The sequence below is a fragment of the Glycine max genome, chromosome 5 (assembly GCF_000004515.6).
Source record: "Glycine max cultivar Williams 82 chromosome 5, Glycine_max_v4.0, whole genome shotgun sequence".
NCBI classification, from domain to species: domain Eukaryota; kingdom Viridiplantae; phylum Streptophyta; class Magnoliopsida; order Fabales; family Fabaceae; genus Glycine; species Glycine max.
In genome coordinates this window covers 25,493,159-25,519,055 of record NC_038241.2, presented here as the reverse complement: position 1 = coordinate 25,519,055, position 25,897 = coordinate 25,493,159, and the positions used below count along the sequence as shown (strand labels likewise).

General features: G+C 36.5%; 1 protein-coding gene and 1 non-coding gene across 2 annotated transcripts; one reads left to right on the top strand and one right to left on the bottom strand.

The window, feature by feature from the left end:
• Nucleotides 1–17,312: 17,312 nt before the first annotated feature.
• Nucleotides 17,313–17,419, bottom strand: LOC113001714 (small nucleolar RNA R71). The gene has a single exon (XR_003267202.1). It is a non-coding gene; the product is annotated as a small nucleolar RNA R71 (small nucleolar RNA).
• A 7,292-nt stretch (nucleotides 17,420–24,711) lies between these two features.
• On the top strand, nucleotides 24,712–25,455 carry LOC121174847 (uncharacterized). Its single transcript, XM_041015274.1, has one exon. It carries the CDS (start codon nucleotides 24,712–24,714, stop codon nucleotides 25,453–25,455), a length of 744 nt encoding a protein of 247 aa, XP_040871208.1.
• Nucleotides 25,456–25,897: the final 442 nt, after the last annotated feature.

Genomic DNA, 25,897 nt, shown 5'->3' with positions numbered 1-25,897 from the left:
ACTAGGGATAGTGGGATACTAGCTATGGTCAACGAAGCTTTTGGTTCTAAGTTCTAACCGCCTAAGGCGCCTAGTAGGCTTATGGTCAACGTTGAAAATTAAAGGTAGGAGTGTATGAATTATATTTTCAATAAAAATATTTTATTTTAATTTCATAACTATAATCTTAAGGTATTAATTTTTGTTGTTTTTATTCAACGACAAAAAAATAGTATTTTCTATGTTTTATTCTTCTAAATTATATAATTAATATTCTTTAAATATCTTGAATAAAATATGGATAATGTTAACACGTATTTTCTTTATTAAGGTTATATTTGACTAATTATTTCAATTAATTTATCGTTTTAATAAATTTATAAATTTATTTGATTTGAATAAAAATAAATAGTGCATAAATTTATTTTACTAATTTATAATTTATAATGTTTTTCATAAAATATTTGAAATAAATTAAAAAATTTAACCTATAAGTTATTATTAATTTTTATTTTATCCTTAACATTTTAATAATATTCATTATTTGTATTATCTTAATTTAAAAAAATCTCAAAACCATTTTTTCCTTTAATAAGTACAAGCAGATCTCGAAACAAAACCTCATGTTCAATTGCTCACAATACTTATTTCTATAGGTTTCCTATCTTTTTAGTATCTGGATTTTTTAGGATTTTATTTTTAGTTTGTAAAATTTTTATTTGTGTGTTTAATTTCTCAACTTTTTTTCCCTTATTTTTAATTTTTTAAGTGACTAAAACTAAGAATAAAAATATGTTAAAGGACAAAAAGTAAAGACAGTTTTTTTTCTTACATGTATCCTTTTAGGAGTTAATCTTATTTTAGGCAGGGTTAGATGTTAAATATGAACATCTTTCTTAATATAAATTTAAACCTTTGATTAAAGAAAAGTTAAAAAAATTTAGAAAATATAGACAAAGAAAATTAAAAAAAATTAAAAAATACAAAGATAAGATTTAAATACATTTTTTATTCTTATAATTTAACTTTTTTCCTTTTCGTCATTGTAAAATTATTTTATGTTTTTAGTTTATACAAATTATATTTTTTTTAGTCTTTAAAACATTTTAGATAACTAAAAATAAAAATTAATTTTACAAGAACTAAAAACAAAAATAGAAAATTATAAGAAATAAAAAAATATTTAAGTCAAAAACATCTGTTTCTCTCCAAATTATTCAACACCACTTTACCATGTCAACTTTCCTTGTCTCTATCACTGCGTCCTCATACAAGTCTACAATAATACCTAGTTCAAAAATAAAGTCTATCTATCTATCTAGTTTTTTTTTTTTTTTATCAAATACTCTTCACTCTTAATTTAATAAATTAACTTACTAACAATTTTCACCTAAAATTGACTTTGGTTAAATTGTTTTGAGTTATGACTGACGTTACGCCGTGCTTATGAGCTATGGCCGTGACGTGTTTGATGTCTTCTAACTACTCACTTGATCACTACATTGTACCATAATTAATGCATACACAGCAGACTCAATCAGCACTCAACTGGTACTATTGTGCCCTATATAGTTTCCAGATTTGCTGATGATCGATAAATAAAAAAATCGTTCTTCTTAAGACCATATAAAAAATCGTTGATCAAGTACCAGTTATAGAATTTTAGAGTTTCCAAATTGTTTCAGACTATTGTAGAAAGCATATAGAGTTGTTGGTGCGGTGCTTGTGAGGATCGGTACTGACATTTTATTGGCACTAGAAAAATTAATAAATAAAAGACTCTAATATGAAAGTACTTATAAATGTATTTTTTCCATAAAAGATAAACACGTAATTTTATTAAAATTGATACGATTTAATATATTAAATTTTAGTTTAAATTTCCTTATAAGAGTTATTGTTTGTGTTTCTTATCTTCTCAAAAACAAATATTTTGAGTAATTATAATAAGTTTACTACATGATGTTATAGTTATTTAAAAGGGTGTGTTTAAGAGTGTTTTAAAAAATGTGTTTCTAACTCTCTTTTACTTGAAAATTCATTTAGCATGAATGTATAAATATAACATACAATAATATAAAAAACTAATTTTCTTATATTTTTTACTCACATGTCATATTTAATTTGACTAAGAAGATATAAAGCGATACAACTATTTTAATTTATTTATAAAAATAACACACAATAATATAAAAAATTTACTACATAATTATAAATATATTTTTAAAATTTTTAGGCTCAGGTCCTGCAAGGATCTAGTTTTTTAGCATCGAAAGTATATCACCTTTACTCAGTCCACTTGAACAATGATTAGAGTGGAATCTCAATGTGAGCCGATGGTAGATGTATAGGGATTTGGTGTGACACACTTTTCTCTCTCATAATTAATTTTATGTAGTGCATCAATTTCACCTCTCTCATATATATAGAAGAGTGAATTTATCTAAATCCCAATTAAATCTTATCTTTATCAAATCTTATTTGATATAGATGATTATCTTATCAAATTTTATTTGATCTAATAAAATCTAATTTGATTTAAATCTATAGATAATTATCTTATAAGATATATATAGATAATTAATTATCTCATCAAATTGTGTATTATTTAATTAAATCTTATTTAATTAAACATATATTGTTAATTAATTAAATCTTATTTTATTAATTAACTATGAACTAAATTAAATCACATTTAATTTATTTATTTGCTTCAATTGATTACTCTATGCATGTGATCCTATAGGCTCCCACCAAATTGACAATAATATCATAGACAGTGATTGACATCCAGTAATGTTTCACTGCCACCCAACCCATGAGAAAAATCGATGATTCGATTTCAACCTTACAGCACCATTTCCACCGTGTAGCCTTTGTCCCTTCATCCAAATATCTTGATCAAACACGAGACATGAGAGTGTCATTCTCGTTAAGTCCAAGCATTATTTTTTGATAACTGAGTGGACGCGTAATCACAAATGGATCCAATATTTCATATTGGCCCATTTCTGTGTATCCTTATTATCAAAATAAAAGGTATCCATATGAAGAACTCATTCAAGAAGGGCATCAGGACTTCGTGCACAAGTCTAAACTTTCTTCCTCATTAAAACATTTACTTATACAGTATAAACTCGTCCTTGTTAATAGCATATCCACTTTTGCATAACTGACTTATGCTTAACAGATTTTGTTTAAGTCCTTCAACAAACAAAACATCATCAATAGATGGATAATGATGAATATCTATCTTACCAACTCTTGTTATTTTTCCTTTTTGATTCCCTTTGAAAGTGACAAGTCCACCTTGATAGGGAGTCAGGCATTGGAGCATACATCTTTCTCCCGTCATGTGACGTGAGCAACCACTGTCCAAGTACCATGATAGGCATTTGCTTCCTACTATCAAAGACATCTACAACAGGAATTATATTTTCCTTAGGTACCCAAATCTTTTTGGGTCCTTGTGTTAGCTTTAAATGCATTGGACACACAAATTCTAGGTCAATCCTTGCACTTGGACATCAAATGTCCAACGTTACCACAAAAGTAACAAACAACAATGTCATCATCAAATGTCCTTCATCTTGTCGAAGTTCTTGTTCATGAACCTTGAGAGTACCAACTATGACACCCTCTACCCCGACATATATATAAATAAATAAAACATATAAAAAAACCGGTAAAAAAATTCATGTGGGTAAAAGGTTCACATTCACTTCACTATTATCAATTAAAACTTATTAAAAATATATTCGGCTCAAAACAAGGCCATCAAAATTTACAAAATATTTTGTTAAATCAATGAGGTAAAATGAAAAAGACTAACATCATGCAATTAATATAAACTTATGCCCCAATGTCACATCCTATCAGAGCATTGTGTCCCAACATCCTTCAGCACAAGGTTCCTTAAAGCGATTCACCTAGTCATCTGCTTCCCCGAACACAAAGTTCAAGATCATCACAGGATCCAAACACAAATAACACATAGAGAGTGAGTTATCACATTCCTAACTAATGGAGAGAAACAAGATAACTAGATATACATATCATATAAACAAAATAAAACTTACTTGAACATAACTTATGTAATTCCATCACTTTGTCATTCAAAATTCACTTTTCAATCATCAATCACACCTTTCAATCATCAATCACAATACACAAGAATCACATACTCCGATCAAGACATAATAACACAAATTTCATAATAAACAATTAGCAAGTGCATGAGACAGTTATGCTAAGACTCAAGCCTATATGCAATGTGGTACCATGTCAGTGAAAAACCACTCTAGGGCGCTTAGGAGTACATAACAAGACACACCACACAATGGGTATGTCAGGTCACTCTCACTAAGTAAAATCATAGGGAGACTAGTCAGGGTCACAATGTTTTGCGAGAATGCTCCAATCATATGGGATCAACATGGGCTTAAAGGAGCACTAAAATCGGGTGACCCCCAAGGCCTACACTCCGAAGAGTTCGGTAGGACCTCTCCCTCCTGATTCAAGTCCAACCCCTAAAATCATTTTAGCACATAGACTCTATCTATGAACTGTACAAAACACATGACTCCTCAATTGTTCTCAAAATAGTTTTAACTCGTCTCCCTTTAAGGGTCTTAGCATTAACTTGTCGCCCTTAAAGGAATTTAACATTAACTCATCGCTCAAAAAGGGACTTAGCATTAACTCGTCGCCCTAAAAGGGACTTAGCATTAACTCGTTACCCTAAAAGAGACTTAGCATTAATTCATCGCCTTTAAAGGGACTTATAGTCGTGTGATTGTACAATTCATAATTCATAACTCAATGCACACAATATCTCAATCACGTGCATACTCAGTTTATCACATACACTTGATCTCAATCACAATGGTATAATCTCAATAACAATACTATAATCTCAAAGCAACATATTATTCCACAATTCATTATATATTTCATTCATAGACACTGTTCATGAATTATACAATACCCACGATCTCACACTTGTGTTTTCAATCACATTTAACACATTGCGCTACAATTTAACACCGGTTCCTAAATAGGAAACCTATAATTTCTCTTTAACACTGCGCATCAACACTTTTCTCAATATCAACATTGGTCGGGTTATTGTACAATTCACAGCTCACAACATAATTATTGTCACATAAGTGTTAAACACACACAATTATTTGCAACCAAATATCATTCCCACAATTTAACATCTCATAACTCATATGCACATCACACAATAATCATATTTGCATGACACAAAACATATATATATATATATATATATATATATATATATATATGGTAAATCAAGCTACATTATTTTTAATCAAAAGAGTTTTTATAACAATTAATTTAATGTTACACCAAAAGAAATTATCACTAGGCATTAACCTTACAACTTTATTTAATTTATTATTTTAGTATTACAATAAATATATACACACAACATGTTGATCATCGTCGTGGAAAAATATAGAACAAGATAATAATTCATATAAAATAAGTCATTAAAAATAATACTATTTAGAATATAATTCACGTTAATAAAAAGAGCTCAATTTTTTAATGGTTCACACTCAACACAAACACACATTAATTTCACAACAATTTCTCATTGGGATATCAACTGGTTCATCAAATATATATAATTCACAATTATAATTATAAGGATAAAATAAAAATTGCAGAAACACCCCCAAAACCCATTTCAATTGATACTCTAAGGATCCCTACACATGTTCTCACTAATTCCCAATTGTGAATAACTCATTCGTTACATCTAAGCGGAATCACGTGTCTTCCGAAAGCGATAGTGGCATCTCTAGCAATTTCTTGAGATTCCTCAATTTTTTCCTTTGATTGCTCTGATAGAGTTCCCAAACGTTAGAGAGAAAGAGAAGGGATTGAAGCCTCCATTTTATACTGTCTTCGTGTGATGTATCTTTCTCAATCCAAAGATATTATTTCGTAAATACCAACGGTGAAGTCGTGCAGAAATGAATTCCGAACCACATATCAAAATTTGATGACAATCTGACGATTAACGAATTTGAGATCGTAGTTTTACCGAGACAGTTTTGGATTTCTGCGGGAAAATAAAAGGCTATGATGCGAAGGGTATTTATCTGAGATCAGACATTATTTAGAAATTCCCAACGGTGAGAATGCTCGGAATTGGGTTTCGAACCTGGTACTTAAATTTCGCGACGATCTAACGGTGAATGAATCTAAGATTTTCATTTTTCTGAGACATGTTTAATGATTTACGGGAAAAGAGAGGGTTTTGGGAGGAAGAAAATAAAAAAACGAAATTGAGAGACAGAGGAGGCTGAGGAGTCAGTCTGAAAACGGACCTTGTATGTCACTATTTATACCTAGGGTACTTATAACTTATTATTTACTCTATTTATTTATTTATTATTTTATAAAAACAAATTCTATTTTATTTCCTCTCAAATGAGTAAATCAAATATATATATATTCCTCAAACCATTATTTTATTACAACTATTTTTCTTTAATTATTTAATTATAAAACCTCACCGTTCTCTAAAACTTTATTTATTACTAAAAAGTCTTTTTAATTTATTTACGAAAAATGAGATGTTACATCAACGAGCTCTTCAAGGGACATTGAGTCAAAGATTCTTTAGAATCCTTAGCGTTGTTACCTATGGTCTCCATTTCCTAGACAAACCTCTTAAGATCTTGTCAATACGATCATAGTTATCATAAGTTCTTCCTAGAGATCTTAATTCATTTAGAATGGTTTGCAAGCACCCAAACATACTTTGTATGTCTTTGCCTTCTTCCATAGAGAAGAATTCATACTTAAGGGTGGGCAAACTTAATTTGTTCCTTTTTATGTGTGATGTTTCTTTGTAAGTTATAGCTATAATGTCTCACATATGTTTTGCACTCCTAAAATTGTGTACTTGGTGTATTCTCTTCTGATAAGGCATACAACATAACGTTCCAAGCCTCGGAGTTAAGCAGGAATCTGAGTTTTTGCTCCTTCGTTCATTGGCTCCTTGGGATTTCATTTAGCTCATCATGATATGGAACATGATTTCCATTTTCTACCATGTCTCATAGGTCAATCTGAATAGACTTAAAATGAGCTTTCATTCGCTCATTTCAGTAGTCGTACTTCATACCTCTGAACATGGGCGGTTTCTTGGTAGAGTATTTTTTTATTCATATAAAGATTTTCACCTCAAGAAAATGTGTTTTAAGTACAAAATAAAATGTTTCAGGGCAGAAACAACCATAAAACTCCCCCTTAACTTATGCTTTCTTCAGACTTTGTCATCCCCTTCAGATGATGCCAAGCTTCAACTTTTACTTTTTCTCCACCTTTTGTTTGGCAACTTCTTCATCAAACTTCCTGAGAAACTCATCACCAGAGTCATCAGAATCAAAGGAGAGATGAATAGGGCTACAGGAAGCATTGGAGGACAAGGAGGTTTCCAGCCAATGATCTTTGTATAAAAGTAATCTCCAATCATGAACCATTTGTGAACCTCCTTCTCAGCATAAGCATGATCCTGCAAGGCTTAAGCAAGGGCTTCTATGGTTCTAGCTAGTTTAGCTTCAAGCAAACAAACATAGGCATAAGAGGGTGGAGGATCATATACTTGGGCAACCATCGAATCACAAGAAACTTCAGCATTAGATTCAGTGATGTGTAAAAATATTTTCATACTAAAACAAGTGTACCCTACGCAGTAGTAACAATGGACTAAAATGAATACCAAACCCAAAGAACCAGTTGTGTTCCCAAAAAATTAATTTTGTAAGACTAAGAAATTAAGGTTAAATTAAATGAAAGGTAGTTGTGGTCAATTGGTCAATTTAGTAAACAAGAATCAATGATAGAAGAGTTGATGTGCAAATAGTAATAATAAGTAGTCTAGGATTGTGATTTCACACTTATCTCAATTTCCCTCAATTCTAACAAAAACGTAAATATTGTCAATTACTGGTATTTTGAAATTCAATTATTAACTTTTGTTCATTGTTTAATAAAACTCTTCGCCCTAATCAATACTCAATTAATGATAGGAATATCGTATCAGGTCAAAGGATTAAGTTCAAAACAAGGTGATCAATTAATTAATCTACCAGAATATCTCGTAACCAATTTGATCATGCAAAATAAGTAGAAGCAATATCTTCCTAGGTCAATCAATTACACACAAACTGCCACCATCATGCAATAGATTAAGATTCAAAGTGCTCAATTCCAAATTAACAATAAAGAATAAAGAAGAAATTTAATTAGTTGGAAAACATTGAGGGTTTCATTAAAATCAGAAAAAAGATACAAGAGTATGGCTGATGCAATCCTATACCCCAAGGGCATTAGATAAAAGACTCCAAGAAGATTGAGTCAGAGATGCAGGAGAAGGCCCTAGGGTTCTCATGAGCCTTAGGTTAGATTTTGGGCCCATGGGCTAAGTATGAGCCTACTTTTCTTTGTAAATATTAGAATAGGTTTTCCTTCTTTTGGACCTTGTATTTTGGCCATTTTAGGTTTGTAGGGTACCCTACAAATTAAGGGCACCATGTCCTACAAGTTAAGGGTACCCTAGTAGTATAGGGTTTTAGTCTCGTATTTTAGGGTATTTTGAGTAGTCTTTGTAGTAGGGACTTTTTTTTTTTTGTATTTTCATGTATTTGGGGGGGGGGGGGGGGGGAGGGGGAGGGGTGAGCTTAGCTATTGGAGGAGTGTGTGTTCCCTTGGGGGTGAACTTAGCTATTGGAGGGGTGTAACACTTGCTTCCCAAGGAAGCTTTCTTCCTTCATTTATTTTGGCATGGGATGAGCTTAGCTATTGGAGGGGTGTAACACTAGCTTCGCAAGGAAGCTACCTAGGCTATAAATAGAAGCATGTGTAACACTTGTAGCATCTTTGATGAATGAGAAACTTATGAGACACACTTCAAAGTTTAACTTCTCTCCCTTTCTTCCTTCAAATTTCCACGCCACTTTCTCTCTCTCTTTCTGTCATTCTTTTTCTCCATTGAAGCTTCCTCTCTAAGCTTCTTATCCAAGGCACTCCCTTGGTAGTGAAGCTTCTCTTTCCATGGCTTATTCTCTAGTGGATGGTGCCTCCTCTCTCCTCTTCTCCTTTATCTTCCGCTGCAACTCTATGGCTGAAAATCACCATTGAAGAACCTTATTGAAACTCAAAGATCCAGCCACCATAGAAGCTTCTCAAGCAAGCTTCCATCAAGTGGTATCTGAGCACAAGAGCTTCAAGTAGGTGCTCCTTAAACCTCCATTAATTTTCAGCTTTACCTTCTCCTCCATTGTTGTTTCTTCATTTTTTTTTCTCCATGTATTTTTCACATATCTTGTGTTGAATGTTGTTAACATGATTCTTTAGAATTTCCACCGATTAAACTTGCTATAGAAGCTAGATTTGATTTTCTATGGTCCAAATTTCTTGTTCTTGTTCTTGAACCATGAATTGTGTTGAGTTTAGGTTCCTTTGAGTTTTGTCTTGCTCTTTTTGTGGTCGAAACCTAAACCATAAAATTCTTACAAAAACATTAAAGTAGAAGAAAACCTCAAAAATCTAGAGTGACATGTTATCTCATTGTAGTTTTGTCATAGAAGTCATGTCTAGTCATGAAACTTGTCACATAAGATTCCTTACGTTGTGCTGAATTTTATTTTTTTATTTCTTTGTCTAACTCATTTGTTCATGAGTGTATGAAATTTTTTTAGCCTATTATTTGAGTTGAGTCAAATCTTGCATGCTAATTAGTCCTTAACATGTGTCAGACCCTAATTTCTTCTGGGAACTATCATCCATTGATGTTTTGATTCTCACTAGCCAAAAGGTTTTGTTCGACACCAGTTTCTGCATAAGGCGTGAGATCATTCGACGTTTTGGTCAAGGATGTGGAAAATACCCAAGAGGAGGGGCAAAAGGGTCATTCCAGGCAATTTTCTAGGCCCTGGCTTGCCTAGGCTAGCCTCTAGCTCGCCTGGGCCTCTGAATGGCTTAGGGCTGAAGTAACCAGCTTGCCTGGGCGAGCAAGGTTACTTCAGAGTGAAGCATTAGCTCTCCTGGGCGAGCTACAAGTCCACCAAGTGCCCTCATTTCCTATAAATAGATGTGAGGGAGGCTGAGGAAGGGGTTGGACCTTTAGTGATAAGAGAAATTGGAGAGAAATCAGAGAGAAGAAGAAGAAAGAAGAGAAAAACGAGGCCGAGGCGCTACCGAATTGCGACCATAATCGACTTCTACATTGTTCTTCGTTCGTCATCCGATTAGTTTTTGTTTAAGGATTTGGATACGATCTATGCACCCTTAGGGGTCCTCTTTGCTTTTGCGCATCTTTATCTCATTCTTCTATCATCAGTCATCTCCTTTTCTTCTTGTAAAATAAATTTCAACCGATCATTTGTGCTGTAAATCATCTTTTTAAAGAGATTGGAAGTTAATGAACAAAACCAAGATAAAATCAGCACATAACTGAATTTTTCTCGATTAAAGTCACTCGAGATCGTTCAAGGTCCAACGCCTTAATGGCCTCTTTTAGCTTGTTATTTAAAATGAATCTTTCAAAAGCCTAAAATCAACTCTACACACAACTTTCTCACTTTAAAGAACTATGTAGGTCTGAATTCCTCATCGCACTTGAGAATACATAGGAGCAATGGCAACACCCTTGTCGACCCCAAAAAGTAAAAAAATATGAAAAGGGATGTTGCAACCTACCCTTCGGCAGGAGGGCGACGTGAGGCTCATGTGTGTGTCTTCCAAGGAACTAAAACGCGTGGAGTCGCCACCAACGTTTATTTGAGGAAAACGTTAGAAAAAACCAAAGGAGGTCTATGAATTTTAAGAATGAAAGATTCGGGAGTTGTTTACGTGCGGGGAAGGTATCAGCACCCCACGTGCCCGTCACACGGGACGACAACCTTTAATCAAATGTGCAAAAATCATGACTTCAATTTTATTTTATTTCCCTTTTTTTATGTTTTTTTATCTTTTTGGGGTTGACAAGAGCGAGGCCCTTGCTCCTACGTATCCTCAATTGCGATGAGGAACTCAAATCTACGTAGTTCTTTAAAAGCAAGAAAGTTATGCATAGGGTTGGCTTTAGACTTTTAAAAGGTTCATTTTTAAGCGATAAAAGTAAAAGAGACCGTTAAGGCGTTGGACCTTGAACGGATTCAAGCGATTTTTGTGGATAAAAGCTTGATTTATGTGTTGATTTTAGCTTTGGTTTCACCTTGTTAATTTCAAACTCATTAAAAGAGGACTTGCAAAGTAAATGACCAGTTGAAACTTCATCTTTCAATGATTAATCGAGGTTACAACACAAACGGTCGATTGAATTTTATGTTAACAGAGATAAAGTGAGATTACAACACAAACGAACAGTTGAAATTGATTTTAACAGTGATAAAGAGAGATTACGGTATAAACGATCGGTTGAAACTCGCTTTAAACATCGAAATGAGATCACTGATGGTAGAAGAATGAAGATGAAGACATACAAAGCAAGGATGGACCCCTAAGGGTGCATAGAATGAATTCAAAGCTTCAAAAATAAAGACTAACTGGTTGACGAATAAAGAACGAACGAAGAACGATCACAGAATTGATCATGAAAATGTTACGGAAGCGCCTCAGCCTTGATTTTTCTTCTTCTTTCTCCTTCTTCTCACTAATTTCACTCAGAATCTCTTGATTTCAGGTGCTGGACCCTTCTCCTCAGCCCCCTCACGCCTATTTATAAGAAATGAGGGGTGAAGGTTGCACAACAGCTTGTCCAGGCGAGCTGCTTGCTTCCTCCAGAAGTAACCTAGCTCGGCCAGGCGAGCTGGTTACTTCATCCCTAAGCTTCCTAGTGGGCCTAGGGGCTAAAAAATGCCCCAAAAGTGTCCCTTTTGCCCTTCTTTTGAATATTTTGCACATTTCCTTCCGAAACGTCACAAAACCCTACGGATTGCACGACAATTAGTGTTAAGAAACTCGATTCGGCTGGCAAGAATCCAAATGTTGGCAAACAACCCAGATTAAATTAGGGTATGACAAAAAGAAAGAGCATAAGAGACATTAGGTATATCAACAAAAGACCTTAATGTCTTGCAAAGTAAGGGAGACATTGAAGTCTCGACGAAAGACTCTAATAGTCTTTGAAAAGATAAAGAGTGGAAGACATTGATAGTCTCCATAAGACAATAGACTTCGATAGTGTTGAAAAAGTAAAGAAAGTGGATAACCATGATTGTCTACGCATGCCAACGGAATTGATTGTCTCTGGAAGGCAAAGGAAACTGTGATAGTCATGGTTGAAAGATGTTGAAGTCTTTGAAAGAGGAAGATGACCATAATTTGTCTCTGCGTGCCAACGGACTTAATCATCTCTGGAAGACAAAGAAAGCGGATGACCATGATTGTCTTGCATGCCAACAGACTTGACTATCTCTGGAAGGCAAAAAAGACTTTAATAGTCTTGATCGAAAGACATTGAAGTCTTCGAAAAAAGGCAGATGACCATGATTGTCTCTACGTGCCAATGGACTTGATTGTCTCTGGAAGGCAAAGAAGACTGTAATAGTCTTGGAAAGGTAGAGGTGCAGATGACCATGATTGTCTCTACGTGCCAACGGACTTGATTGTCTCTGGAAGGCAAAGAAGACTGTAATAGTCTTGGAAAGGTAGAGGTGCAGATGACCATGATTGTCTCTACGTGCCAACGGACTTGATTGTCTCTGGAAGGCAAAGAAGACTGTAATAGTCTTGGAAAGGTAGAGGTGCAGATGACCATGATTGTCTCTACGTGCCAACGGACTTGATTGTCTCTGGAAGGCAAAGAAGACTGTAATAGTCTTGGAAAGGTAGAGGTGCAGATGACCATGATTGTCTCTGCATGCCAACGGACTTGATTGTCTCTGGAAGACAAAAAAGACTGTAATAGTCTTGGAAAGGTAGAGGTGCAGATGACCATGATTGTCTCTACGTGCCAACGGACTTGATTGTCTCTGGAAGGCAAAGAAGACTGTAATAGTCTTGGAAAGGTAGAAGTGCAGATGACCATGATTGTCTCTGCATGCCAACGAACTTGATTGTCTCTGGAAGACGAAAAAGACTGTAATAGTCTTGGAAAGGTAGAGGTGCAGATGACCATGATTGTCTCTGGAAGGCAAAGAAGACTATAATAGTCTTGGAAAATCTTTCACTAAAATGTGAACACACTTAGCAAAGAAACAAACCTCCAAACCGACCAGAGCAACATATATTTTTGAAGAAAAACAATGCGACTACTGGGGAAGGAAATCATGCTGATAGAATTTCTGATAACCACAAAAGAGATTTAGGACATTTGCATTTCATTTCTAAAAGAGCATTAGAAGAAAACACTAGGTCCAATTGAAATAGAGGAAAACCGCTCAAAGTGTATAAAATCTCACACAGGCAAGTGTTTCATCCTAACCCCAAACCACAGACATGTCATGATTTGACTTTGTAAGTCATTACTCATCAAATCAAAGATAATATGCGTAATCATGGATCAACAGGATTTTTTAGGAAGTTGGATTTTGGTGGGGAATTTGGCTTTTGGGTGCTCTAGCCCTTTTCCTTTTTTGTTTCCTTTTTTTTCTCTTTGGGTCTACGTGGAACAAGAGCGGACACAAAGATTTGGTTTGTAACTAAGCAGGTGATTGCTTCACGTATCCTTCAGGTTTTAACCAAGTCATTGTTACTTTTTTTTCCTTTTTGCTTTTGACAATTCTGCACATTGTTCAGACATTGTTCGGTCCAAAGAACCTACCTATATTTTTCTTTTCTTTTGCTTTTCTTCAATCTTTGATCGATTGAGTTTTTTTCTTTTCTTTTCTCTTGCTTTTCCTCAATCTTTGATTGATTGATTTTTTTCTTTTTCTTTTCTCTTCTCTTGACTCATACTTGTAACCCAAGGTAAAAGAAGCTTCTTTTGGAAGATTCGTTTGTTCTCTCTTCCGAGGGTAAGGTTGGATATTTCCATCCTAGGTCAAGGTTTAAAAAGTTGATGTTTGGCTCAAAAGGCCTACGAATGGCGAGACATGATGTATGTTGGGATATTTGTTTAGCAAGTGGCTCAGGAATAAGGGAATGTCCCAAATCATTTCTATGACACGCATTTGATGATGGTGATTATACATTTATGCAAAACTGATCATGCACACATCCATGTGGACACTCAAACATAAAGCTTTGTGGCCATGCAAACACTAAGGCTTAGGGTTCGTTTCCCTCATTCAATTAACCAAGTGTTTCCAAAAAATGCTCCCTTACCTAGTCACTCATACATCCGAATCCATTTAGGCATTTCGGGAAAATCTTTCATTGCGTTCACCCTTTAGGCACACATTCTTTTTTCTTTAAAAACCTTTTTGTGTTATGATCTGGGAATTTTCCAAAGAAAACTGGCGGTCATTCTTTTTCAAAAACATGTTGGCCCTTTTTAGTTTTCTTTCCCTTAGCTTTTTTTCTTTCAATTAATTTCTTTCAAGCAAATTTTTTTAGAAAAGGTTTGTAACCCGGGCAAAGTCGGTATCCGAGATTACACTTTATCAAAAGGAATAAAAGGCGTGTGAATGAAAATACACAAGACCCCCTTATTTTTTTTGGCGTTTCAGACAAACCATTGCAATGTACATACAACAATATGCTGGAAGTGGTAAGGTTAATCACAATGAGATAACAAACAACTGAAAGCAATAACATAACATCCAATTTTATCACAATGAGATAACAAATAAACGAAAGCAAACACAAAGTTCAGTTTTATCGAAATGAAATAACAAATAAAAATTGAAAGTAATAACATCAAATAAAGACGAAATCACTATTTTTGGTGACCTCGGCCGTGCGACTCTGCCTCCTCAAGTGAAGAAATCCAGCACGTCAGCCATATCGTCATCCTCTTGAGCTCCTCCGTCGTCCCCAGGGGCCGTTGCAGGTCTTGCCCCTTGATGTGCCATTATTTTCTCCTATTTCTTAACCCTTTTTGTCACCATTTTAATTACTGATTAGCCTTAATTGTCAAATTAATTATGCAGTTTTATCATTTGGACCTATTTGACTAATTTTGTGTTTTTAATTTAATTTCAGGAGAATTATAAGCAATTGGGCTTGAATCCGAAATTGGGCTTGGACTTGAAGAGAGCAGACAATTTTATTTTATCAAATCTTATCTTATCCAGATTTTATTTCATCTAGATTTTATTTCATCCAATCTTATCTTATCTTGTCCAGATTTTATTTTATTTATGGGCTTGGACTTAAAACATATTTGTAAGCTTTGGGGCTGAGGACCTATATAACAACACCGAGGCTTTAGTTTAGAGAGTTTTTAGAGAGGAGAATAATTCCAGGATTTTAGAATTCCAGTTTTTATTGTTCATGAGCACTGTTCACATAGAATAAAATTCGTTTTTTGCAATTTCGTTTCTGCTTCAATCTACAATTTCGTTTCTACTGATTAATGGAAGACTAAGTCTCCAACGTTGTTTTCTCTTGAGGATAAAACACAACTCTCTTTGAGGTTTTGTTATTACTATTGAATTCTGATCAGTTTTTCCTCTTCACCAATTACTCTGTATTTGTTGCTATTAATCAAGTTAATCCATGCATGCTTAGTGCTTGATTAATTGTCTCTGCGCTTAATTTACATTCATGCTTAATGATCAGTTTCATTCATGATTAATTAATGTATGTATTGCTTAATCACATAATGACAGTCTTATGTTAATTTTCGCTTAGTAATTTAATTTAGGGTTGGATTAAGTGGTTGAACTGGTTAGGGATAAATCCTCGTAACCTAGGATAAGAGACTTGCTTGTGAATTAAGGGGAAACAACATGTTTTAATTCTATTATTTTCTAATTCAATTTTGCTTGCTGTTTAATTTACAAAAACAAACACCCCCCCAATTCGTTACTGTTTTATTACTATCTGTTATGAATGTTTGGTGGACCATTCCTCGTTGGGAGACGACCTAAGATCACTTCCTAGATACTGCATTTTTAATGTTTATTTGATTCAGGTACGACCTCGATCAAATTTGGTGCCGTTGTCGGGGAGCAGTGGGCCAAAGGTTCATAATAGTGTTTAGTTTTTTTTTGTGTGTAGCTCTGTCATTTAGGTTGTGAGTGTGTGTTGTTTTGTTTTGAGTAGCATTTTGTTTTGCATTTTAGTCGCGTTCCCTGTTTAGCGATTGTTTTAGTATTGTGTAATGCTGTGAATAGTGATTAGTGACTGAACTAGCGACTGATTTTGCGATGAACTAGCAACTGATTTTGCAATTTAATTGACGATTTTTGTTTTGATAGTTAGAGTTGTTATTTTTGGCTGATTTTTTGTGTGGCGGTTTCTTTTGGTCCATATTTTGTGTGAAAAATACCAGAAGCACTTGGTGTGGCTGAATTTGAGAGAGGTAAAAATTTTGGGGACTTGTTTTTAGCAAAACTTAAAACGGCCATAACTTTTGCTCCAGTTATCAGAATGACTATTATTATATATGCATTTGGGATAGAAGAAAATTTCCCATGCCGTGGCAATTGACCAGAGGTATTATTGTCAGCCGTTTACTAAGTTTTTTTTTAGTATTATTGTCTTATTTTTCTAAACTTTCCTTAGGCAGTTTTCATAGTTAGACTTTGAATTTTTATCTGAAAATTTTTGTGCTATCTTTTCGTGATTTTAGGGTGTTGCTCACAAAATTTCAGCTCATTTGGATATCATTTGACTATAGTTGTAGTTTTAACCCTCCCCTGGTGCTTGTTTGAGAACACATTATTTGCTGCATATAGTGCATGACTAGGGGAAATCCAGGTGATTTACAACCCTTTGATCCTGAAATAGATAAAACCTTCCATAGATTAGTTAGGCATAGTGTGCATCCTGATCATTCTGTACATTTTGTTGCTGGTGATTTTGAATATTCTGATTTTGAGCATTTGACTACTAATTTTCATACTGAGAACATGGCTCAACCCCCACCTCGTGAGAGGACTCTTAGGGAGATGGCTGCACCTGATTTCACTTATGAAAGCTTGTGCATTCAATATCCTGATGAGGGTCTTGCAAGTGAAGATCCTCATAAGCATCTTAAGGAGTTCTATATTGTTTGTTTCACCATGAAGCCCCCTGATGTCCAGGAAGATCATATCTTTTTAAAGGCTTTTCCTCATTCTCTGGAGGGAGTGGCGAAAGATTGGTTGTACTACCTTGCTCCCAGGTCCATTTTCAGCTGGGATGACCTTAAGAGGGTGTTCTTGGAGAAATTCTTCCCTGCATCTAGGACCACTGCCATCAGAAAAGACATTTCTGGCATCAGGCAACTTAGTGGAGAGAGCTTGTATGAGTACTGGGAAAGATTCAAGAAATTGTGTGCAAGCTGTCCTCACCACCAGATTTCTGAGCAACTCTTTCTTCAATATTTCTATGAGGGACTTAGCAACATGGAGAAGAGTATGATTGATGCTGCCAGTGGTGGAGCTCTTGGTGATATGACCCCTGCTGAGCTAGGAATTTGATTGAGAAGATGGCTTCCAACTCCTAACAATTCAGTGCAAGAAATGATGCTATTGTCCTTAGAGGAGTCCATGAGGTGGCCACAGATTCATCTTCATCTACTGAAAATAAAAAGCTTGAGGGAAAACTTGATTCCTTGGTCAACCTAGTAACTCAGCTTGCCATGAATCAGAAATCTGCACCTGTTGCAAGAGTTTGTGGTCTATGTTCTTCTGCAAATCACCATACAGATCTTTGTCCTTCTTTGCAGCAATCTGGAGTCAATGAGCAACCTAAAGCTTATGCTGCAAACATTTATAATAGACCCCCTTAGCAGCAAAACCAACAACAACAAAATAATTATGATCTTTCAAGCAACAGATACAATCCAGGTTGGAGAGATCATCCAAATCTGAGATGGGCAAGTCCTCCATAACACAATAGCCTGTCCCACCTTTCCAGAATGCTGGTGGTCCAAGCAAGCCATATGTTCCTCCTCCAATACAGCAGCAGTCACAACAAAGACAACAAGCAACTGAGGCTCCTCCTCAACCTTCCTTAGAAGAGTTAGTGAGGCAAATGACCATCCAGAATATGCAATTTCAGCAAGAGACAAGAGCCTCCATTCAGAGTCTGACAAATCAGATGGGGCAGATGGCTACTCAGTTGAACCAAGCGCAGTCCCAAAATTTTGACAAATTGCCTTCACGAACTATGCAGAATTTGAAAAATGTGAGGGCCATCACCTTGAGGTCTGGCAACCAAATTCAAGCGCCTCCACCAGTAGCAACACTTGCACCTGAACTTGTCAAGCTTCATTCTACACCTAAAAAAAGAGGATGAGATAGTTGTACAAAAGAGAAATCTTCCTAACAAAAATTTTCATGTAGGTGGACCTTCTTCTAGTAATTCTGACTTACCGCAACCTCCTATCCGTCTTCCATTCCCACCTAGAGCAATTCCAAACAAAAAGATGGAAGAAATGGAAAAAGAGATCTTGGAGACCTTCAGGAAAGTAGAGGTGAACATACCTTTGCTAGATGCCATCAAGGAGATTCTAAGATATGCCAAGTTTCTAAAGGAGTTGTGCACCCACAAAAGGAAGCTCAAAGGCATTGAAGGGATTAGCATGGGCAGAAATGTGTCAGCATTGATAGGTAAATTTGTTCCTCACATTCCTGAAAAATGTAAGGACCCAGGTACTTTTTGTATACCTTGCATTATTGGGAACAATAAATTTGAGAATGCCATGCTAGATCTAGAAGCATCAGTTAGTGTCATGCCTCTGTCCATTTGCAATTCTTTATCTCCTTGACCATTGCAATCTACAGATGTGGTGATTCATTTGGCAAATAGAAGTGTTGCTTACCCCGCAGGTTTTATAGAGGATGTGCTGGTTCGGGTTGGTGCACTTATTTTTCTTGTTGATATTTATGTTCTTAATATGGAAAAGGGATTTTCCCATGGTTCAGTTCCAATTATTTTAGGCAGACCATTTATGAAAACAGCCCGAACCAAGATAGATGTTTATGCTGGCACATTGTCTATGGAATTTGGTGATATTGTTGTTCATTTTAACATTCTTGATGCCATGAAACATCCATCTGAGGATCATTCTATTTTTCGTGCTGAGATAATTGATCAGATTGTTCATGATTATATGTTTGATTTTGATTCTGTTCTTCATGGTAGGAAACATCCATTTTTATCTAATCTGCATACTTGTCATTCCTTATGCATTAAATCTGAATCTAAGTTTGAATTTGATCCTGTATCTGATTTTTATGTTGAGAATGAATCTGAATTTGAGTCTGGTTCTGATTTTCTGGGTGTTGTACCTCTTGATGTTGCAGGAAGTACATATACTTCTGACTTTCTTTATGAGGTACAGGCTGAGGAACCTTCTTCTTCTCCTACTCTGGTTCCTCCCATTGTTCAGCCACCACCCACACCAGAGTTGAAGCCCTTACCAGCAACCCTCAAATGATGGAAGCTTGCTTGTGGGGCTTCTATGGAGGCTGGATCTTTGAGCTTCAATGAGGTCCTTTAATGGTGATTTTCCACCATGGAGATGCAGTGGAAGACAAAGGAGAAAAGGTGAAAGGAGGCGCCATCCACTAGGGAATAAGCCATGGAAGAAGGAGCTTCACCACCAAGATGAGCCTTGGATAAGAATCTTGGAGAGGAAGCTTCAATGGAGGAAAAGAAAGAGGGAGAGAAAGAGAGAGGGGGGAGCACAAAATTGAAGGAAGAAAAAGGGAGAGATGTTGAACTTTGAGTTGTGTCTCACAAGACTCTCATTCATCAAAGTTACAACAAGTGTTACACATGCTTCTATTTATAGACTAGGTAGCTTCCTTGAGAAGCTTTCTTGAGAAAACTTCCTTGAGAAGCTTCTTTGTGAAAACTTCCTTGAGAAGCTAGAGCTTAGCTACACACACCCCTCTCATAACTAAGCTTGCCTCCTTGAGAAGCTTCCTTAAGAAGATTCCTAAAGAAGCTAGAGCTTAGCTACACACACCTCTCTAATAGCTAAGCTCACCTCCTTGAGATGAGATGCTAGAGTTTAGTTACACATCCCCTATAATAGCTAAGCTCACCCCCATTCCAAAAATACATGAAAATACAAAAAAAGTCCCTACTACAAAGACTACTCAAAATGCCCTAAAATACAAGGCTAAAACCCTATACTACTAAAATGGCCAAAATACAAGGCCCAAAAGAAGGAAAAACCTATTCTAATATTTACAATGAAGAGTGGATCCAACCTTGACCCATGGGCTCAAAAATCTACCCTAAGGTTCATGAGACCCCTAGGGCCTTCTTTAGTAGCTCTAGCCCAAGCCTCTTGGAGTCTTCTATCCAATACCCTTGGGGGGTAGGATTGCATCATCCCCTCCACCTTGGAAAGGATTTAACCTCAAATCCCGAGGTTCTTCATACGTTGGGCTCCTTCCCTCGACACCTGTAAAAAGAATAAAAGCATATGTATTAGTGGTGTTGGGTATGTTAGAGTAGGGTAAGGTCTGAAAACCCCTTTCTCGGGCATCTTCCCATGAGGGAACATGGTTCCTCACCTACTCAATGAGTGGTGTTAAAAGTATAGAAAAATATGGGACAAACCTTTTGTAAAAGTTTGTTAAGTCATGGCAGCCCCAGATTTCCCTTATACTTGGTGGAGTGGGCCAATCAGGAATGACCTTTATTCTCTTAGGGTCCGTGGGAACTCCTTGATCACTATTTAAAAAATTAAGGAAAGTAATGCAATAAAGCGTACCTTTTTCTGTATTTTTATGTTGATTATTCCTACAAAAAAATACGACAAACCTAAGGTGTCCCATATGAGCACCTAAGTTTTTATTAAAACCAAAAATAAGAACAAACCTACCTAATAAGTCCCTATGTACATGAATCATGAAGACGTTGGGTGCATGACTGATTTTACAAAAGAGGGTTACAACACTCAACATATTCATCATATCACTTATTGTAGGGATTTGGTGCCTAATAATACCTATTTTGGGCACCAACAAAGCACAAGGATTTAAGCTCTTACGAACCGAACCCTCATCCAACAACTCCTTTACTTGAGGAATAACCTCAAGCCCAAGAGGTGTGGCAGTGCTAACAAGTGTCTTTTTACAAAGGAAAAGATGTGGAGGTTGTCTAAGAGGGGAAGTTTCTTTAATATTTGTCTTTATTTAAAAATGACTTTCCTTCTTAACTAACCTCTTGGAGGAGACACTTACCTCCTTACACTCCTCCTTAACCATTAAAGGTTGTCCTTCTTCTTGGGGGTAGATTTCTTCACTAGATTCTTCCCCTTTTGCTTCTTCACTTTCACTAGAGGAAGGTAAAGTAATAGCCTCATCTTGGCTACTATAAATGTCTTGGCCCCTCCAAATCATGGTTTTCTTGGTAGGGCATTTAGAAGTAATGTGTCCGCTTCCAAGACATTTAAAGCACTTCATGGAGCTAGTCTTCTCTTGCATACTAGCCTTAGGGGCTTGCTTTTCTATTGTCTTCCCCTTATCATCTTTGGGCTTAGAAGGTGTCACCCCTAAGATGCCTTGACCTTGGTCTTTCTTTGGATAAGAATGAGAGCCATAAGATTTTGAAGTAGACTTCTTTTTAAGTTGTTGCTCTACCCTTATTTCCCAATCTAAGTTAGCCTCTACATTGTCCTTCCCATGGAAGTATGAGAGGTTAATGTTAGCCTCTTGAGGCTTTCTTTCCTTTTCTCTTCTATGGGAGTGAGGTCTAAGATGTGACCTATGCCTTCCTTCGTAATAGTCACGATGTTCTTCACTTAGGCTCTTGCAAGAGTTATGACTACTATAGGAGACATGTTTTTCTCTTTTCATTTCTTTCATTATTTTTCTTCTTTCTTCCTCTCTTATTTTCTTTCTTTCATCATGACTTATTTCTTCCACTCTTTTTTTTCCTTTTTCTTTTCTCTCTTGTTTTTATTTCCATAACTTGAGGGAACTCAACTCATCTAAGATTCTAGATAAAAGGGTCTTTATGACTAGTACCCTCGCCATTAACACTAGATGAATGATGACTCATGGTTCCTAAGTTGTGGTTCTTTCTTGTTGGAGGTTTGAAAACAAAAGGTAAAAGAAACTATGGTTGAAACTAGCCAAAATGAACACTAAAAGAGGTGTGAAAGATAAGGTAAAAAACTAATTGGTAAAAGGAAAGCTATCTAGGCGGTTTGGCAATGGAAGGTAAAGGAACTAAGCTATGAAAGTAAGCAAGAAATGTAAACTAGGCGAATCCTAAGAGTGTTTGGATGACCACATTCAAGGTTCCCAACAAAACACTCATTATCCTAAGGAAAAATTGCCTAAAATTATTACACACAAATGGAAGTTTGGTAACCTATTGGAGGCTCCTAACACACTTCCAAATCATTGTCTAGATGTGTTAAGCTCCTAATTTAGTTCTTTTCTCTGACCATTTTTGGCTTTTTGATGTTGCCAAAGGGGGAGAGAACTTAAGGGTAGAATTTATCATGGACTTAGGCATAAATTCCAATCTCAAGGGGGAGTAAGGGTTGAGAGGATGCATTATCAATTGTATATCGTTTATCTTGATTTCAGATTATTGTCATCATCAAAAGGGGGAGATTGTATAAGTATATATGATATGAAGTTTTGATGATGCCAAAGATAAGCGCTTCTCAAGTTTGATCCAAGTCAAGAATTCAGAAAATAACTCCCAAGAGTCACAACTCTTTAGAAAATAACTCCCAAGAGTCACATTTGTTCAAGAGATTTTTGAATGGCCATCAAAGGTCTATAAATAGGTGACTTGGGACACGAAATTCCTAAGAGAATTTTTCTAAACTGAAATGTCTTATCCTCTCAAAAATATTCCTTGGTCAAACACTTGCATATTCAATAAATAAACTTCTTCTTCTTCTTATTCAAAGAGATTGATTAAGAGACTGAGGGTCTCATAAGTTGTAAGGATTTCTGAATACAAGGGAAGGGTTGTCCCTGTGTGGTTCAAACTTTGTAAAAGACATTTTACAAGATAGTGAAAATCTCAAGTGGGTTGCTTGAGGACTGGACGTAGGCACGAGAAGTGGCCAAACCAGTATAAATCGAGTTTGCATTTCTCTCTTCCCTTATCTCATTTATGTTATTGCAATCAATTTTGTCTTGCATGTTTAAAGAACATTATTAAATTGATTGTTGCTTCTTTTTCTGCATTATGAGCCTATCATTTAGAAGAGGGTTAAAAGTTTGTTAGTGAGATGTAATTCACTCCCCCCTCTTAAGTTATTGAGGCCACTTGTCCAACAGGGGCTTCCTCCAAATTTGAAAAGAATGGTGGAGTAAGAAGAAAGGGAAGTGAAGCCACACCAAGAGGAAACAAAAGTTGTGAACTTAGGGGTTGACGGAGAGAGAAAAGAGGTCAAGGTCGGCATTTGCATGTTTGCAAATGTCCGAGATGAATTGGTGACTCTATTGTGAGACTACCAAGACATCTTTGCTTGGTCCTACCAAGATATGCCTGATTTGAGCTCGGATATCATGCATCACAAACTACCTCTGAATCCCGAGTATTCCCCGATAAAGCAAAAGCTGAGGAGAATGAAGCCCTAGATGTCCCTAAAAATAAAGGAAGAAGTGAAGAAGCAATTCGACGTTGGTTTCTTGGCCGCTGCTTGGTACTCGGAATGGGTCGCCAACATTGTGTCAGTCCCTAAAAAGGATGGGAAGGTGCGAATGTGCATGGACTATCAGGATTTAAACCGAGCTAGTCCAAAGGATAACTTTCCTTACTGCACATCGATGTTCTTGTAGATAACATGACCAATTTTTCCCTGTTTTCTTTCATGGATGGGTTTTCGGGCTATAATCAGATAAAGATGGCATCGGAGGATATGGAAAAGACAACCTTCATCACTCTGTGGGGAACTTTCTGCTACAAGGTGATGTCCTTTGGGCTCAAGAACGCTGGCGCAACATACCAGCGGGCCCATGGTGGCATTATTCCATAACATGATGCATAAAGAGATCGAGGTCTACGTGGATGACATAATCGCTAAATCGAGGACCGAGGAGGAACACCTTGTCAATTTATAGAAGTTGTTTGAGCAACTGCGTAAATATAGGTTAAGGCTGAATCCCGCAAAGTGTACTTTCAGGGTTAAATCTAGAAAATTACTCGGCTTTGTTGTTAGTCAAAAAGGAATAGAGGTAGATTCAGACAAAGTTAAGGCAATCCTCGAAATGCCGGATCCACGCACCGAGAAATAGTTCTAAGGTTTCCTGGGAAGGTTGAACTACATAGCGAGATTCATATCACAGCTGACCTCCACTTGCTAGCTTCTTTTCAAATTGTTGCGTAAAAATCAGTCCATCCAATGGGACGATGATTGCCAAGTGGCGTTTGAAAGAATTAAGCAGTGTCTAATGAATCCCTCTGTGCTCGTACCGCCAGTGCCCTAGAAGACCTCTTATCCTATACATGACTATATTAGATGGGTCAATGGGGTACGTGCTGAGACAGTACGATGAGTCCGGAAAGAGGGAGTAGGTCGTCTATTACTTGAGCAAGAAGTTCACGACATGTGAGATGAACTACTCTTTGCTAGAGATAACATGTTGTGCCTTGGTATGGGAAGCTCATCGTCTGAGGCAGTATATGCTAAATTACACTACTTGGTTGGTGTCCAAAATGGATCTCGTCAAGTACATCATCAAAAAGCCCGCTCTCACAGGATGGATAGCTCGGTGGCAGGTTCTGTTGTCAGAATTCGATATTGTCTATGTCACTCATGAGGCAAGAAAGGGGAGCGCCTTGGCGGATTACCTGGCTCAACAGCCCATCAATGATTATCAGCCTATGCATCCAGAATTCCCTGATGAGGATATCATGACCTTGTTTGAGGAGGAGGTCGAGGATAAGGACCGGGATAAATGGATCGTGTGGTTTGATGGTGTGTCTAATGCACTAGGCCATGGAATTGGGGCAGTATTGGTTTCCCCGGACAAACAATATATACCTTTCATGGCTAGGTTGGGCTTTGAATGCACAAACAACATAGCGGAGTACGAGGCATGTGCCCTTGGGATCCTAGCAGCAATCGACTTTAGGGTCAAGTTACTCAAGGTATACGGGGACTCGACATTGGTAATTCATCAGTTGAAAGGTGATTGGGAGACCAGAGACCACAAATTAGTGCCTTACCAGGCTTACATTAGGAAATTGATGGAACTCTTTGATGACATATCATTTCATCACATTCCTAGAGAGGAAAATCAGATGGCCGACGCCCTTGCCACTCTAGCATCCATATTCCAACTAAGCTCGCACAAAGATTTTCTGTACATCGAATTCAGATGTTATGGTAAGCCTACACATTGTTGTTTGATTGAAGAAAAGGAGGATGGTAAGCCTTGGTACTTCGATATCAAATGATACATCAAAGACAAGGAATACCCGCCTGAGGCCTCTAACAACGACAAGAGGACATTACAAAGGTTGGCGGCCGGTTTCCTCCTGAGTGGAAATATCTTGTACAAGAGGAACCATGACATGGTACTGCTTCGGTGTGTGGATGCAAGAAAGGATGAACAAATGCTAGTAGAGGTGCATGAGGGATCCTTCGGTACGCATGCCAATGGACATGCCATGGCCTGAAAGATTCTGAGAGCGGGGTATTATTGGCTCACTATGGAGAGCGATTGTTGTGTTCATGTGAGGAAATGCCATAAGTGCAAGACCTTCGCTGATAACGTTAATGCTCCACTTGTGCCATTGAACGTCTTGGCAGCACCTTGGCCATTCTCTATGTGGGGCATATGTGGAAGCAAAGCTTCATGATGAATGAACAATGATTCAAAGGTGTTTTTGATGATAA